General features: G+C 41.7%; 1 gene segment (V, D, J or C); it reads left to right on the top strand.

Moving 5' to 3' along the window:
- Positions 1-2,537: 2,537 nt before the first annotated feature.
- Positions 2,538-4,778, top strand: LOC134352435 (T cell receptor alpha variable 12-3-like). The segment is given in 3 exon segments: positions 2,538-2,584; positions 3,234-3,316; positions 4,465-4,778. Coding segments are annotated over 3 exon segments (444 nt in total).
- The last annotated feature ends 12,901 nt before the right edge of the window (positions 4,779-17,679 follow it).

Genomic DNA, 17,679 nt, shown 5'->3' with positions numbered 1-17,679 from the left:
GAGGTAAAAGGAGATACGAGAGGATCATGGGACAGGAGGTCTGGGAAGAAAGACAAGGAGGGTGGGGAACCCAGAGGATGGGCAAGAGGTATATTCAGAGGGACAGAGGGAGAAAAAGGAGAGTGAGAGAAAGAATGTGTGCATAAAAATGAGTAACGGATGGGGTACGAGGGGGAGGTAGGGCCTTAGCGGAAGTTAGAGAAGTCGATGTTCATGCCATCAGGTTGGAGGCTACCCAGACGGAATATAAGGTGTTGTTCCTGCAACCTGAGTGTGCCTTCATCTTTACAGTAGAGGAGGCCGTGGATAGACATGTCAGAATGGGAATGGGATGTGGAATTAAAATGTGTAGTCACTGGGAGATCCTGCTTTCTCTGGCGGACAGAGCGTAGGTGTTCAGCAAAGCGGTCTCCCAGTCTGCGTCGGGTCTCGCCAATATATGAAAGGCCACATCTATTGGAACCCGATGTGTCGATTCGTTCAGAGGAGAATTGTTAACCCCTTCTGAGCGATGGAATTCGCTGGAGTGAAGTAACGTGATGTGATAATAATAATAATATTAATAATAATAATAATAATAATAATAATAATAATAATAATAATAATATATTTAATCAGAGTCATATTACTACAAATATATATTCTAACGCATCAGTGATTGCATAGAGGATAATGCATAATAATTGCCTGCATACAATAATACGGGATAAACGGCAAAAACAACTTAAATTATAGATATAGCCAATCGAAACGCACATAATATCCAAATCAATAAATGAGGAAAAAAACAGTGTTAATATGCTGTATTAAACGAGAAAAACTAGGAAAAGATTTTGAAACATGAACAACTATACATTGACCCATGGTATAACGTACAGCTGGTATAAACCCAAAGGCACAACATTATACTATTGATTAACTGAGCAAGTAAAGCAGTATCCATGTCGGTCTTCAGAAAGCCACAAGTATAGTTCGAAATTCGCAGCAGCTGACAAATAGACGTGTTTGGCTGTACCTGGCCCTTACGTTTTAACAGTTGGAGCTGAGAAAAAAAATATATGTAATAACAACAATAAGTATAATTATAATATTGAGAGCAATATTTGCACAATTCTTTGAAAATTAGACTGCAATTTGTAGTATCAGTTCAGAATTATGCTGCAATTATGCGGGCTTTGTTGATAATGCAAGTAATGTTGTTGACTGTGCAGAGAATAAAATTCGGCGAAATTAGCCAGACTATAAACTGAGTGCATCGTACATGTTATCTCGCAAAGAAAGAGCAAGAAAACTAAACAACATTGTTAGCTGATTCTCACGCAGAGCATTTTTTAAAATTATTATTATTTTCGATCCTCCCACTTTTTCCAAAGCCACTACATAGCCTTGGAAATCCGCATGTCCCCAACTCCAATGCCGCTATGGCGGTAATTGTGTTAGCTTCGTGGAACCTTCCATGTTTCAAAACTCTCTTGCAGTGTTTGAACATTTCTTATTTTTTTTTAAATTCATGCTACATGGACGACTGTACTGCTGCTGCTTCACGTACCATTGCTGATGTCTTCAATGCCATCATCTTTGCTTCCTACTTCCACAGTGCTCATCAAATCGCGAGTTCCTTTTCTGACACCTTTCTCGTCTTTCCTAATCTCTTTGTCTCAACCACTGGAGACCTCAGGAAACTGACAGTTGATACGTTTATCAACCTAGTGACACTCGCATTATCTTGGCGAAACTATATTTCACTGTCGCATCTGTAAATTATGTCATTTCCTTTTCGCAGTACCCCTGTCTTTCTCATAAGTTGCAAAGAAATTGCGTGAAAAGGGAACCACAGCTATTGTTAATCAAATCTGACGCGTTCTTCCGCAACGTATAATTCGTAAACAGTGAACCAATTGAATAAATCCAGAACAGAAACCGGCAGAGGTGTCTCTTTCCAGTTCTGAGAAAGAACCTAACACAACAACCTCGTTAGCGGCTGTATAATCCATCCGACACCCGGAGATAAAACGATGAAATTTCTCCTGTATGTCACACTGTGCCTCTGCTTTGACCGTGAGTACTGTTCAGAAATTTCTGGAATATTCTAATTAAATACGAAACTTAACGAGTGTACGCAGAATCATTGAAGTCACCGTGTTAGCCCTCTATTTTGTGTCACATCTAATGCTGTTTGCCTTCTCCTTATTCTTAATCTTCAGTCTTCTTCAGCCAGACCGTGACCCAGAGCCCTACAGCGGTGACGAAAACTGAATGCCAGTCTCTCACAATCACTTGCACTTTCCGTCCTGGTTGGTCGGGATCGTATAAGTTTGTAACCGGACATTTCTTCAAACAAACACAGCGAAAAACGGGATGGGAACGGATCTCCTCAGGAACGAGATTTATCATTGCGCAAAATAACGCCGAAATGATATTTACACTGAAAATTATGAATCTTGAAGTTGACGACAGTGCCACCTATTTTTGTAAAGCCGAATATCAATGGGACACACAGTGTTTGGAAAGGGATCACCGCCGTACTCAAACAGGAGATGGGAATTATCCCATCAACATCTGAAGCCGCGGCGTTCATATGCTGGTAATTTCAGAAGGTTATTCCTCTGCGTTCCATACAGTCCAGTTTGCAATGGGATTGGAAGTTGTCAGTTCATACGTTAGTTATTTTCTCTTCTGTACTGTATTTGCATGGAAAACCACCTTCCCCAGGAACTGTGCAGTGAACAGCGAGTGAGAATGAAACTGCCACTTCCCAATCTCCTACTTCAGATGGAACCCTGCTCCAATAGCATGGAAACTGGAATAGTAGCTGGGAGGATGTTTTCTCCTGCCCAACAGCCTCCTGCAATTTGAACTGGACATGAAACACTGTGGATAACTGGAATGCACACAATGGAAGATAATCGAACAAAAATTTCTGGCCCCGTTAAAATATATATTCTGTAGTAGCGGAATAAAATCATATGGCACATTGCATTCCCACAGTGATCAGATGAATTTCATTGTACTTTGCCGCTTTCAGGGATTTTTTGACATTTGATGCAGTTTAGGGAACCGACATACGCAAACTATGATGAGGTCATTTTACAGAGATTTTTTCTCATGGGTAGCTTCAATGGTGCTTGTGGAACACTGAATGCCGTCGTTCTTATTTTAAAAGTCTGGAAAGTTTCTACACTGTCCGATGATAGCTGATGAATAGACTGAGTTGAGGATGATTCTTGTACCAGTGAGATTGAGAGTCGGATCGCGGTGTGTTACTATGATACTTACTATGAAGATGGAACTGGGTCTACGGTCACCGTCACAGTCGGTAAGTATTCAAATTTATAAAGCTTAATTTTCATTGTGATTGTTAGAGCAGTTTAGCAAAAAGTGCAAATTTGATTGATATTTTGTTATAGAAGCTATGTTGGGCTTGATGCAGCATAACACGTTTCGAATGCCAACCATGCCTTCGTCTTAGGAAAGGTAACATAAAAGTGAAAACAGCGCATACCTGTAACCAGAAGAGCGAAAAGAGAGGCAGGGGCTTATTCCCATATGCAGAGCGTGTATTTCTTTTGTCTCAGCTGTTTTGGGGACAGCGGAAGGAATGCAAATCTTGGATCAGCACCTAGGGGTACCACGTTTGACGGAACCTCTCAGGGGTTTCCTTCACTGAGAGATTGTTCAGTACAGGTAAACAGAAACTGCAAGCTGGAAGGTTAAGAAGTTTTGTTTGTTTCTTTCTTTCTTTCTTTTTGTCTATCAAGCACGAGCTGCCGATGTAAATAGTGAGGGAGACGCCAAGTCACACTTGAGTCTGACGCCAAAGTATAAACTGAAATGCAAGCGAAATCTGTCAGACTGCGAGAGAATATTTTAAGATGACAGCATATATACATTATGCAGCAAAAGCAGAAAAAAACAGAATCAGAAAAGAAGCAAAAAAACATATGGAAACTGCCTGGTGTGTTAAAAAAAAAAGGAGGATGACTTTTCACAGCAAAGGGGAATACAACCGGAAATCTGGTGATGGTGGAAACCTGATCATCACACCCAAAATGTTAGAATTCCTAATAGTCTTTCCGTTAACAAATGAAAGAAAAAAATATAAAGCAGAAGTTTTCACAATACAGCAGGTAGATCCTCCAACTCGTTGGGTGTTCGTTCTCTGAGAATATTTCACAAATGTTCTACATTGTATTTATTAATTCCCATGGTTTCACGTATTCCAGCGTTTTCATGCAGTCTTTCCATTTCTCCTCCTATTACTTTCCATTCTCCTCCTGCACCATCTAGCAAATATTCCTCCACCCCAGAAAGTCGCTGGAATAATTCCCAAGTGCACAAAAAAAAAAACATTTTGGACATATTGTGAACGAAACCAGCCGGTACTAAACCTTCACTTATTCCTTTGAGTGGACAATCCAGTAACGATAGTATAGTAATTGTGGTGCCTCTTTTAAATTCTTTCAGATCCTATGTCCATGGTATCCAAGAATCCTCCTCTAAAATCTTCTTATTCTGATGACGTCGTCACATTAAGCTGCGAATATTTCGGGTTTTGTCCATACACGATACACTGGTACCGGCAGCTCCAAGCAAAGCCTCCAGAATTTCTGCGCCAGACGCATACCTCTGGAGATCAGGATCAGGAAAATGCTGCCGAAGGACACTTCCTCGGTTCTCTCGATCGGGAAAATAAAATCAGCATGTTAAAGATCTTCAAACTGCAATTGAGCGACTCGGCTTTCTACCAATGTGCCATCAGTCGCCGAAGGGCACAGTGATAGACAAGAGGAAGCGAGCTGCACAAAAAACCTCAATGTTGTGGATTACACAGTGTTTCAAAATATGAGAGGAGCAGTACAAAAATGTACCAGCACCAAGACCGCAGAGAAGATGCTGAAAATCCTGCACTAATCTCTCATATTCGAAATGACGCAGATGTTACATCCTAACATTTCGTCCTCAACCTCAGCCAACGGGGAAACTCACTGCTAATTACATAAAGACACTTCTAAGATATTTCAGTTCTAAAAGAGTCCCCAGTCAGCCGCCACCGCAAAGAGGATATTGTGAAGAATATGTGTGGCCCATGATGAAAGACAAGAAGAGCTTGAAAGACAAAAGACAAGAAGATAAGAATTTGGATAAACAAAAAACTTTTTATTGAATTTAACCGGTTTAATTGCATTATAATGCTGACACATTGTTTTAATTCAACTCAGTTTAAAATGTTTTGCAGATTATTTTGTGCGCAGTATCTGGTGCCACTCGTGACATTGTCCAACAATAGTCCGCCGGTATTAATGGATTCCAGTTGTCCTGATACCGCTTTTCCATGGTTGCAAAATCCTGGTGAAAGCTTTCACCATGTTCGTCACTGACTGCACCATATCAGCAGGGAAGAAGTGCAAGTGTGAATGCAGAAAATGAATTTCCAATGACATGATGTACTTCATGGCTTAGTATGCTTTAAGCATGTTATCAAGGATCTCAAGCTAGTTCAGTGCTCTGTAGTTGCCAAGAAAATTCTCAACAACATCCTTAAGTGCGTTCCATGCTACTTTCTCTGGCCCTACCAGCAGATCTTCGAACTCCCTGTCATTGACGACCTGTCTGATTTGTGGACCAGCGAAAATGCCTTTTTTAATCTTGGCGTGAATTATTCTTCTTGGCATGAATATTTTTTTCTAAACATCTCTCTCAAATAGCGCCATTCATCACCGTCTTTTTTCCATTGTTTTCACAAAATGTTTCATCAATTCGTGTTTTATGTGAAGAGGACACAGACATATCTCTGTCATAGTAAATCAATGTCAATGCAGAAACAGAGGTTGGCAACTTGTGTAAAGAAGTTTGTCAATGTTCTTGACGGTTTCGAAAGACAGAAATGTTTGTACCTGGTGACAGTAAACTCCATCCTTGCAACTTTGAAACAAGTATTTCTGCTTTAGCTTTTGACAAATCTAAGTGCCAGACCAGGTGATTTAATTCTGGTAGTGCTCCCAAAGAGGATAATCAGGCATAAAGAGTTTAGCATCTGGATCAGTGTCGTTTTTCACATCTGGTTCTTGCGTTGTGGCACCTCTATCTGTATCACCTAGGCTCCATAAGTCTGGTGTGTTCGGTTCTGGCAAACTGTCATCATGTAACACTGGTCTCATGGCTGAAGGCAGATTGGGCTACTCAATAGATTCCTTACTTTAATTAGAGAAGCCAGATACATTGGTCAGACAGAAACAACAGTCAGTCACGTGATTCTTCTCTTCTCGCCATATCATTGGGACTGCAATTGGCATTGACTTCCGAGTACCTCTTCGCCGAGCGCTCAGGTTGAATACACACGTTGGACAACAAATCTGAGAACCCCAGGGCGTTGTTTCTGTTACCACTTTACATCCCAGTTAGAGCACATAGGCTTTCATAATAAGTGCAATCATGGTGCGACTTTGAGCCTTAATCGTATACTCGCCAGAGATGTAACAGAATGTATCGCAGCTGTTGCGGCATTGACGAGATATTTCTGCCGTATTGAGTCTTCCTGAAGACAATACATCCTATTATTAAGTATACTCAATATGCTTATGGCTGAAGAACGTGTGCATCAACATGTGTCTAAACAACATCTGTATATGTGAGCACCTTTTATCGCCTGTCTGCCAGCATCTAACCGGACTAAGCATGCCTAGGCATGCCGAAGACAACATTTGCATAGCAGCTAAACTGCGTGCATGCCTATGATCTCAGTTAAATACTGTTCTTCCAACAGTAGCTGGGAGTTGAACCACAGATTACAGTTGGAAATAGAAAAGGCCCGTCTAAAAGAGCAATGTTATGGTAGCCATGATGATTTTAACATGCAGGTCGATTCGGAGAATAAGCTTGTTGAATGCCAAAGAGATGGTTTTTATAGCAATTTGTTGTTCAGCGCACAAGCGAATCAGCTATAAGAGATCGGCTGTTAAGTAAGGAACGGGCGCGATTAGGCAGCTGAACATAAAAGAACCCTGAGGAACCAGTGATCATAATGTGATAGACTTCAACTTGAAATTTGATAGGGAGGAAATAAACGTTCATGTAGCACTATTTAACTGGAGCAACAGAAAGTACAGTGGCACGAAAGAGGTGCTGGCCAAAGTAAATTGAAAGAAGCTGCTCGCAGAGATTATGCAGAGCGACAATGGCGTGAGTTTCTGGGTAAAATGAGGAATAACATGTGTATTCCAAAGCATGAAGAATTACCCGAATGGCAATATTCCACGACCGTGCCTGAAAGAGAAGTCAACGCTAATCTAAAAATAAAACATAGGCATCCAAAGAAGCAAACATTAGTGGAAAGATAGAGGAATGGAAAGTGTTTAAAAAGCTGCAGAGAGCAGCTAAAAGAATCATTCGAAGGGGAAATAAGGCACATGACAGCAAGCTAGCGGATTCTATCATAATGGATCGAAAACCCTTATTAATTATGTAAGAAATAAAAGATAAATGAGAGTGGATATAGCACCGGCATCAAATGAGGTAAATAAGTAACAACGGGGTATAAAAATATGGCAGAATTTTGCATCAGTCTTTCCTGTTGAAGACAGGAGAAGTGTGTCAGATGTTGTAATGTGTGGATGAAGAGAACAAGGTGCAGGTTACTATAACTTGAGGGAAAGTGCTCAAAAAGCTGAAAGACCTAACATTATATAGCTACCCTAGGTGTGTGAAAGATGTAGCTTGAGAGATTGAGGTGGCATTAACAATGTTCCTTCCAACATCATTAGACTCTGGCATGGTGCCAGAGAACTGGAAAATTTCAAAAGTCAATCTACTTTTTAAGAGAGAAGAAAAGCAGAAAAAAATATACAGAATTCAGCCTGACCTCAGTTGTTGGGAAGATGTTAGAGTCAGTTGTTGAGGCTGAGGTGATGGAGTAATTTGTGACACGGGAGAAGATAGTACAAAGTCAGTATTGTTCCCTTACGGTGAAATCTTGCCTGTCAAATCTGTTGGAATTCATTGAGGGGATAACAAGTACAACAATAAAGGGGAAGCAGTGGATTTTGCATATGAGGACCTTCCGGAAGGCCTTTGACAAGGTGCCAACATTAGGCTGCTTACCAAGTTAAATGCTTGCTGTATTACGGGAAGGTTAGAGCAGTGGTTGATTGAAAGAGGCGGTGAATGGGAATAATGGATCCTTGTTAGTTTGGTGCCAGTTACTGGTGTTTTCCCGCATGGGTAGGTGTAGGACCAGTTCTGTTTATGTTGGATACAAATGATTTTGAATATAAAATAGCTACCTTTTTGGTCAGGTTGGCAGAAGATATGAACATAATTGCAGAGGCAGGGAGTGTTGCGGAACCAAGTCGGATGCAGAAAGCCTCAGACAGATGAGGAGAATCTACAACAAAGTGTCAAATGGAATATGAAATGGAGTACTTTCTAAACGGGGAGAAAATCCAAATCTCTGAGATGCAAGTTAGTTGGAAGTCTTTGTGAAGAACCCACTGAATGTTAACTTGTAGGTTCATTCGGTGGTCAGAAAGGCAACTGCAATGTTGGCATTCATTTCAGTGGGCCAGAATGGAATTGCAGGTATGTGATGCTGAGAATTTATGACGCACTAGTGAAATCTCATCTTGCTTATTGTGAACTGTTTTAGGTTGCTCATTTTAGAAAACACGTGCTGGTATTGGAGATGGTCCACAGTAGGTTCACAAGGGTTATTCCAGGAATGAAAGGGTTGACATACCGGCATATATATATATATTTTTTTTTCTTGATGGGTGTGGGTCTGTACTCCCTGTGACTTAAACGAATGAAGGGGATCTCATTGAAAACGTTCTAATTTTGAAAGTCCCTGTCAAAGTAGATACGGAAAGGATGTTTCCATTGGTGGGCGAGACTAGGACAAGAGGGCACAGCCTCAGGACAGAGGGGCGGCCATTCAAAAAAATAAAACAGAGCTGCGTAGAAATTCATTTTACCAGTGGGTGGTGATATGTGCAAATTATTGCAACAAGTAGCTGTGGTGTCCAAGTCGCTGGATGTATTTAAGAGAGAGATTGATACGTTTTGGATTAGACATAATAACAACGATTACGGGAGAATGCCGGTAAATGAGATTTAGGAGGAAAAAGAATGGATCAGCCAAGATTGAATGGCCGAGCAGACTCAGTAAATCAACTCGGTAATTCTATTCTTATGGTCTTATCCCAATGAAATACATTGTACTCTATGACCTGTTTATTCAACCGTTGCCTCTGAAGTGGTTAAAGATAATAGCCACATCTGGTAACTACTGGCGTAATGCATATACCCTTTTTGAACTCGTAAATTTCATCAACTTCCACAGTTCCATAAAGCTCACTTGTTCAGACACTTTTCCCACCATTCTCTATCACCTTGACTCCATCCCTGAAAACATCTGGATATGGCTGATGATATATTTATAAACCTAGTGACACTCTCAGTTATCTTGATGAGATATGTTTTCATCCTGGCACGTGTCATTTTTTTTTCATGTTCTTTTCGCATATGCCTGGTCTTTTCGAATTCATCAAAAATATGAAGAATCACTGGTATTGACGTCAAAACTATCATGGAGGACCCTTCTCATCAGTTTCAAAGAGCTTGAGTGGGAAATGACCCATAGCTATTTTTCATTAAACCAGACGCTTTCTCGCAAAAAAGGTAATTCGGAAAGAGCGCAGCAATTGCATAAATCTAGAACCGCAACCGTCAGCGGTGTCTCTGCCCTGTTCTGAGGAATAACGTAACACAGCAGTCTAGCTCTCCGTCATATAAACCATCTTACACCCGGAGACGAAACGATGAACTTCCTCTTGAATGTCACGCTCTGCAACGGCTTTCGGCGTGAGGACCGTACACAATTCTCTGCAGTATGCGAGTTAGATATAATTGTGAACAGGTAGATTAAGAATTTCATGAAGTCATAGTATTAGTCGTCTTGCGTATTTCACATCTAATGACGCTTCTGTTCTGCATTTTCTTAATTTCCAGTCCTCTTCGGCAAATCAGTGATGCAGAGCCCGAGAGCGGTGGAGAAAATATAATGCTTGTCTCTCACCATCACATGCAGATTCCGTAAAAATTCATCAAGCGATTAATTTATAAACGGACAGTTCTTCAAACAAACACAGTCAGGAACGGTCTGGGAGCATATCTGCACAGGAGGAAGATTTATTGCAACGGAAAATAAAGCATGAATTACGATTATTCTTAAAATTTTGAATCTTGGATTTAAGTGCATCGCCACCTATTTCTGTAAATTTGAATATGAACATGAATGTTCACAGAGCTTGGAGAGCGAATCCCGCTGTACTCAAATACTCGCTGCAATTTATCTTATCAACAGCTTAAGGAATAGGGTTAATCTGTCCGTAATTCAACGAGGCATTTCTCCGGCGTTCCGTACATTATATTTTGTAATGGGTCATGACGTTAACTGTTCATACTCTTTCTCTTCTCTTCTGAGTTTGCATGTACAAAACCGCCTTTCACAATTCCGTTTTTAGCGAACAGCAATTCATAATCCTTTTCCCTCTTCCCAAACCCTTACTTCAGATGTCACACTGCTCCAACAGGATGGAAGCAGGAATAGTAGTTGGGAAGCTTTTACCTGCAGCTCAGTCCTATTCTGAGATTTGAACCTGACATGAAGCACTGTGGATTTCCGAATACGCACAACGAAGGATAATCGAACAAACCTTTCAGATCCGAATAAGGTTATATATGCTGGATTCAGGAAATAGAACCATAAGTATGATTACTTTCAAATTGCGTTCTGGTGAATTCCATTGTACATTACATGTGAAATAACGTAATTTATAAAGCCGTTTCATCGAAGTGCTTTCAAGGGTAGTTTTGTATAATATAGAAACATAGAAACATAGAAAATAGGTGCAGGAGTACGCCATTCGGCGCTTCGAGTCTGCACCGCCATTTATTATGATCACGGCTGATCATCCATCTCAGAACCCTGCCCCAGCGTTCCCTCCATACCCCCTGATCCCAGTAGCCATAAGGGCCATATCTAACTCCTTCTTAAATATAGCCAATGAACTGGCCTCAACTGTTTCCTGTGCAGAGAATTCCACAGATTCACCACTCTCGGTGTGAAGAAGTTTTTCCTAATCTCGGTCCTAAAAGGCTTCCCCTTTATCCTCAAACTGTGACTCCTCGTTCTGGACTTTCCCAACATCGGGAACAATCTTCCTGCATCTAGCCTGTCCTTTAGGATTTTATACGTTTCAATCAGATCTCCCCTCGATCTTCTGCATTCCAACCAGTATAAGCCCAGTTCATCCAGTCTTTCTTCATATGAAAGTCCTGCCATCGCAGGAATCAATCTGGTGAACCTACTTTGTACTCCCTCTATGGCCAGGATATCTTTCCTCAGATTAGGGGACCAAAACTACACACAGTACTCCAGGAGTGGTCTCACCAAGGCCTTGTACAACTGCAGTAGAACCTCCCTGCTCCTGTACTCGAATCCTCTCGCTATAAATGCCAGCATACCATTCGCCTTTCTCACCGCCTGCTGTACCTGCATGCCCACTTTCAATGACTGGTGTATAATGACACCCAGGTCTCGTTGCACCTCCCCTTTTCCTAATCGGCCACCATTCAGATAATAATCTGTTTTCCTATTTTTGCCACCAAAGTGGATAACTTCACACTTACCCACATTAAATTGCACCTGCCATGAATTTGCCCACTCACCCAACCTATCCAAGTCACTCTGCATATTCTTAGCATCCTCCTCACAGCTAACACTGCCACCCAGCATCGTGTCATCCGCAAACTTGGAGATGCTGCATTTAATTCCCTCATCCAAGTCATTAATATATATTGTAAACAACTGGGGTCCCAGCACTCAGCCTTGCGGTACCCCACTAGTCACCGCCTGTCATTCTGAAAAGGTCCCGTTTATTCCCACTCTTTGCTTCCTGTCTGATAACCAATTCTCTATCCACATCAATACCTTACTCCCAATACCGTGTGCTTTAAGTTTACACACTAATCTCCTGTGTGGGACCTTGTCAAAAGCCTTTTGAAAATCCAAATATACCACATCCACTGGTTTTCCCCTATCCACTCTACTAGTTACATACTCAAAAAATTCTATGAGATTCGTCAGACATGATTTTCCTTTCACAAATCCATGCTGACTTTGTCCGATGATTTCACCGCTTTCAAAATGTGCTGTTATCACATCTTTGATAACTGACTCCAGCAGTTTCCCCACCACCGACGTTAGGCTAACCGGTCTATAATTCCCCGGTTTCTCTCTCCCTCCTTTTTTTTAAAAAAATGGGGTTACATTAGCCACCCTCCAATCCTCAGGAACCAGTCCAGAATTTAACGAGTTTTGAAAAATTATTACTAATGCATCCACTATTTCTTGGGCTACTTCCTTAAGCACTCTGCGATGTAGACCATCTGGCCCTGGGGATTTATCTGCCTTCAATCCCTTCAATTTTCCGAGCAACTCTTCCCTACTAAAATGTATTTCGCTCAGTTCCCATATCTCACTTGACACTCTGTCCCCTACTATTTCTGGAGGATTATTTATGTCCTCATTAGTGAAGACAGAACCAAAGTAATTATTCAATTGGTCTGCCATGTCCTTGCTCCCCATAATCAATTCACCTGTTTCTGTCTGTAGGGGACCTACATTTGGCTTTACCAGCCTTTTCCTTTTTACATATCTATAAAAGCTTTTACAGTCAGTTTTTATGTTCCCTGCCAGTTTTCTCTCATAATCTTTTTTTTTTTTCCCTCTTCCTAATTAAGCCCTTTGTCCTCCTCTGCTGAACTCTGAGTTTCTCCCAATCCTCAGGTGAGCCGCTTTTCTGGCTAATTTGTATGCTTCTTCTTTGGAATTGATACTATCCCTAAGTTCTCTTGTCAGCCACGGGTGCACTACCATCCTTGATTTATTATTTTGCCAAACTGGGATGAACAATTGTTGTAGTTCATCCATGCAATCTTTAAATGCTTGCCATTGCATATCCACCGTCAATCCTTTAAGTCATTTGCCAGTCTATCTTAGCTAATTCACGTCTCATACCTTCAAAGTTACCCCTCTTTAAGTTCAGAATGTTTGTTTCTGAATTAACTATGTCACTCTCCATCTTAAAAAAAAATAATTCCACCATATTATGGTCACTTTTACCCAAGGGGCCTCTCACGACAAGATTGCTAATTAAGCCTTCCTCATTGCTCAAAACCCAGTCCAGAATAGCCTGCTCTCCAGTTGGTTCCTCGACATGTTGGTTCAAAAAACCATCCCGCATACATTCCAAGAAATCCTCTTCCTCAGCACCTTTACCAATTTGGTTCACCCAATCTGCATGTAGATTGAAGTTACCCATTATAACTGCTGTTCCTTTATTGCACACATTTCTAATTTCCTGTTTAATACCATCTCCGACCTCATTACTACTGTTAGGTGGCCTGTACACAACTCCCACCAGCGTTTTATGCCCTTTAGTGTTACGCAGCTCTACCCATATCGATTCCACATCTTCCCGGCTTATGTCCTTCATTTCTATTGTGTTAATCTCCTCTTTAACCAGCAACGCCACCCCACCGCCTTTTCTTTCATGTCTATCCCTCCTGAATATTGAATATCCCTGAAGGTTGAGCTCCCATCCTTGGTCACCCTGGAGCCATGTCTCTGTGATCACAACTATATCATAATCATTAATAACAATCTGCACTTTCAATTCATCCACCTTATTACGAATGCTCCTTTCATTGAAACACAAAGCCTTCAGGCGCTCTTTTACAACTCTCTTAGCCCTTATACAATTATGTTGAAAAGTGGCCCTTTTTAATGCTTGCCCTGGATTTGTCGGCCAGCCACTTTTACTTTTCTCCTTAGTACCTTTTGCTTCTACCCTCACTTTACACACCTCTGTCTCTCTGCACTCATTCCCATCCCCCTGTTGTGAACTAACCTCCTCTCGCCTAGCCTCTTTAATTTGATTCCCACCCTCCAACCATTCTAGTTTATAGTCACCTCAGTACCCCTCGCTAATCTGCCTGCCAGGATATTGGTCCCCCTAGGATTCAAGTGTAACCCGTCCTTTTTGTACAGGTCACGCCTGCGCCAAAAGAGGTCCCAATAATCCAAAAACTTGAATCCCTGCCCCCTGCTCCAATCCCTGAGCCACGCATTTATCCTCCACCTCATCGCATTCCTACTCTCACTGACGCGTGGCACAGGCAGTAATCCCGAGATGACTACCTTTGCGGTCCTTTTTCTCAACTCCCTCCTTAGCTCCCAATATTCTCCTTTCAGGACCTCATCCCTTTTCCTACCTATGTCATTGGTACCTATATGTACCAGGACCTCTGGCTCCTCACCCTCCCACTTCAGGATATCTTGAACACGATCAGAAATATCCCACCCTGGCACCAGGGAGGCAAACTACCATCCGGGTCTCTGAACTGCGTCCACAGAATCGTCTACCTGACCCCCTTACTATCGAGTCCCCTATCACAACTGCCCTACCCTTCTGAGCTACAGGACCAGAGTCTGTGCCGGAGGCACGGCCACTGTCGCTTCCCCCGGGTAAGCTGTTCCCCCCAACAGTACTCAAACAGGAGTACCTATTGTTAAGGGGCACAGCCACTGTGGTACTCTCTATTACCTGACTCTTCTCCTTCCCCCTCCTAACCGTGACCCACTTGTCTGCCTCCCGTGGACCCGGTGTGACCACCTACCTGCAACTCCTCTCTACCAACTCCTCACTCTCCCTGACCAGACGAAGTTCATCGAGCTGCAGCTCCTGTTCCGTAACGCGGTCCCTTAGGAGCTGCATCTCGATGCACTTGGCGCAGATATAGACGTCCGGGAAGCTTGGAGACTCCAGGGCCTCCCACATCCGACACCGAGAACAGTAAACTGCCCTCACACTCATACTGCCCCTCTCCTCAAATAACAACAGAAAATGAATGCCAAACCTTCCTCGCCTCGCCCGTTTCCTCCGACGCCCTTAAATCTTCACTCTGCTCCCGGCTCACTCCTCAGCCCGCAAACTACGCTGTCCGCTGTATCAGGCTCTGTTCCTTCAAGTTTCATTGAGATTTCGTAGATAGATGCTTTAAGATTGGAAATATATATATATATATATATATGCGTTTGGATTGCCAGCAATGAGCTCTTCTTTGGAAACGTACAATTTAAGTAAAAGCTGCGCAGCTCTGTAACCATGCATTACAAGAGTAGAGACAAGAGTGCGTTCGCAGACGCAGAGCGTTCATTTGTGTTGCCAGCAAATGGTTATGGGGGCAGAAGAAGAAATGCTAATCTTGGGTCATCACTTTGCGTAATCAAGTTTGACGGAACTTCTCAGAAATGTTGTGTGCTAACTGACTCCGCAGGTACACGGAAACTGCACGTTGAAAGCTTCAGAAATTCACCATTTATCATGCACAACCTCCAGATGTGATTAGTCAGTGGAGACTCCCAGTTGCGAATGAGCCTGCCACCCACATATAAACTGCAATGCAAGCGACATCCGGCAGAACATTTTAAGATGATAACATATATACCATATGTTGCCAAAGTAGAAGAAACATCATCAGGGGGAATAAAACACGTATGAAAACTGATTGAACTATAAGTAATACGGATAATGACCTCTCACTGCAAATAAGGAAACATGAGAAAATCTACAGATGCTAAAAAAACAAGCAATACAGCGAAAATGCTAGATGTTCTTCACAAGTCAGGCAGTATATACATGAATATCGTGATGATGTATCTATGCCTGAAACATCGCCTGTTTACTATGTTCCATCAATATTGGCTGGTCTGCTGAGTTCCTTTCGCATTAGGGTGTGTTACACGGACTGGTTATGAAGTTTTACACCGCGGTGTATTAAATTTAAAAGCCTGTACACCTCACCGCACAGTTTCTACACCCAGACATTGAAAATCATTCCCCTCTCATGGATCTTATTTCGCTAAATTAAAGAGCAACAAATCTGTAGATAGTGCATCAGTCGTTGTAAATAAAATTGTTTTTCAATCATTTTTTTCTCATTCGTCCTTTCTCACAAAATAATTGCAGTAATGTATTTTATACAATGGAACAGGTTGAACTTCCATCTCTCAGGGTTCCCGCGCTGGCAGATTGTTTATAAATATACCGTATATTAATTATTATTTCCGTGAACTTTCATATTTTCTAGCATTTACGTACAGTAATTTAATTTCTCCACCTGCACCAGGTGCCAATTATTTCTCCACCTCGGCATGTCGTTGGAAAAATCGGCAAGGACAATAACAGCATTTTTTACACATTGTGAACGAAACCAGCCTTTCTGAAACCTTCACCTATTCCTAGTCATGGCGGATCCAGTAACGGTAGAGAATTAATTGTGATGCGTCATTTACATTTCTTCAGACCTATCTCCCTGGTGGAAAAAAAAAATGTTTTCCTAATTTCACTTCTCTGCAAGATCGTAGATCCATGGAATGTCTCCTTTGAATCTTCTGTGTAGATCGATTATTTGAATTCAAGAGAATTTTGTACGTTTTTTTTCGGAAAAGCATTATGCAAATATTGCCAGGAACATTGGAATCCGGTTTTGAGATGATGCGAGATGTTATTAATTTGTATGTACGGACATAGTATGTACAGACCCTCGGTACTCCTACACATTCCAAAGTATGTAATTTGACATGAACCACATAGAAAAATTCTATAGTAAGATGCTACTCATAAATTTTCAAAACGAATTTAACTGTTTCATTTGTTTCTTAAGTATATTTGGCAGGGTATTTATTTATGCACCTGTGGAAGTTCGGTGCTGAACTTCCTTTGAGTCATGATATAAGTGGCCGGGCCTTTTATTTTTCTTTTGGTTGTCAGAAGCTAATGAGCAACCTCAAATTTACAAAAGCTGACAAAGTGTTTCCCCCAGTCCTGCAAAAAATCATGAAAAAGAAAATTCTTATAACAAATGAGATGCACTTAACATGAGCAAAATGATAAACTGATGATAACACTTTTGGTGTTAAGAAAGAACAAAACGACGGACTATCTGCCGTTGACCATCTCAAAGAACATAAAACACAGAATATCAATCAGGGCAACACTCTACGGACCCTACGCCGGGCTTTGTTCTGGCAACTAATTTACAATACTAAACTATCTATCCAAACATTCCCTCATCAAAGACACTATTATATCTCTACATAGTAGTATCTTTTTTTTAAATATCATCATGAAGGTTCTTTTCTTTCTTTCGTTCTTTCTTTCTTTCTTTCTTCTACTAGAAGCCCACTGACTCTCTTAATTACCTCAACTATATCTCTTCCCAGCCCGCACATGCAAAAATGCCATTCCCTATTCCCAGTTCCTCCGTCTCCGCCGCATCTGCTCCGAAGTTGAGGTTTTCCGTTCCAGGACATCTTAAATGTCCTCTTTCTTAAAGGATCCTGGTTTCCCTTCTACCGTCATCAATAATGCCCTCACCTGCATCTCTTCCATTTCCCACACTTCGGCAGTCACCCCATCCTGCCGGAACCACAACAGCGACAGAGTTCCCCTTGTCCTTACCTACCACCCCACCAGCCTCCGGATCCAGCACATTATCCTCCGCAACTTCTGCCACCTTCAACAGGACCCCACAAATAAGTACATCTTTCCCTCTCCA

Source organism: Mobula hypostoma, chromosome 10, assembly GCF_963921235.1.
Source record: "Mobula hypostoma chromosome 10, sMobHyp1.1, whole genome shotgun sequence".
NCBI lineage: Eukaryota > Metazoa > Chordata > Chondrichthyes > Myliobatiformes > Myliobatidae > Mobula > Mobula hypostoma.
The sequence above is the reverse complement of the archived record's forward strand: the minus strand, read 5'-3'. Positions and strand labels throughout refer to the sequence as shown.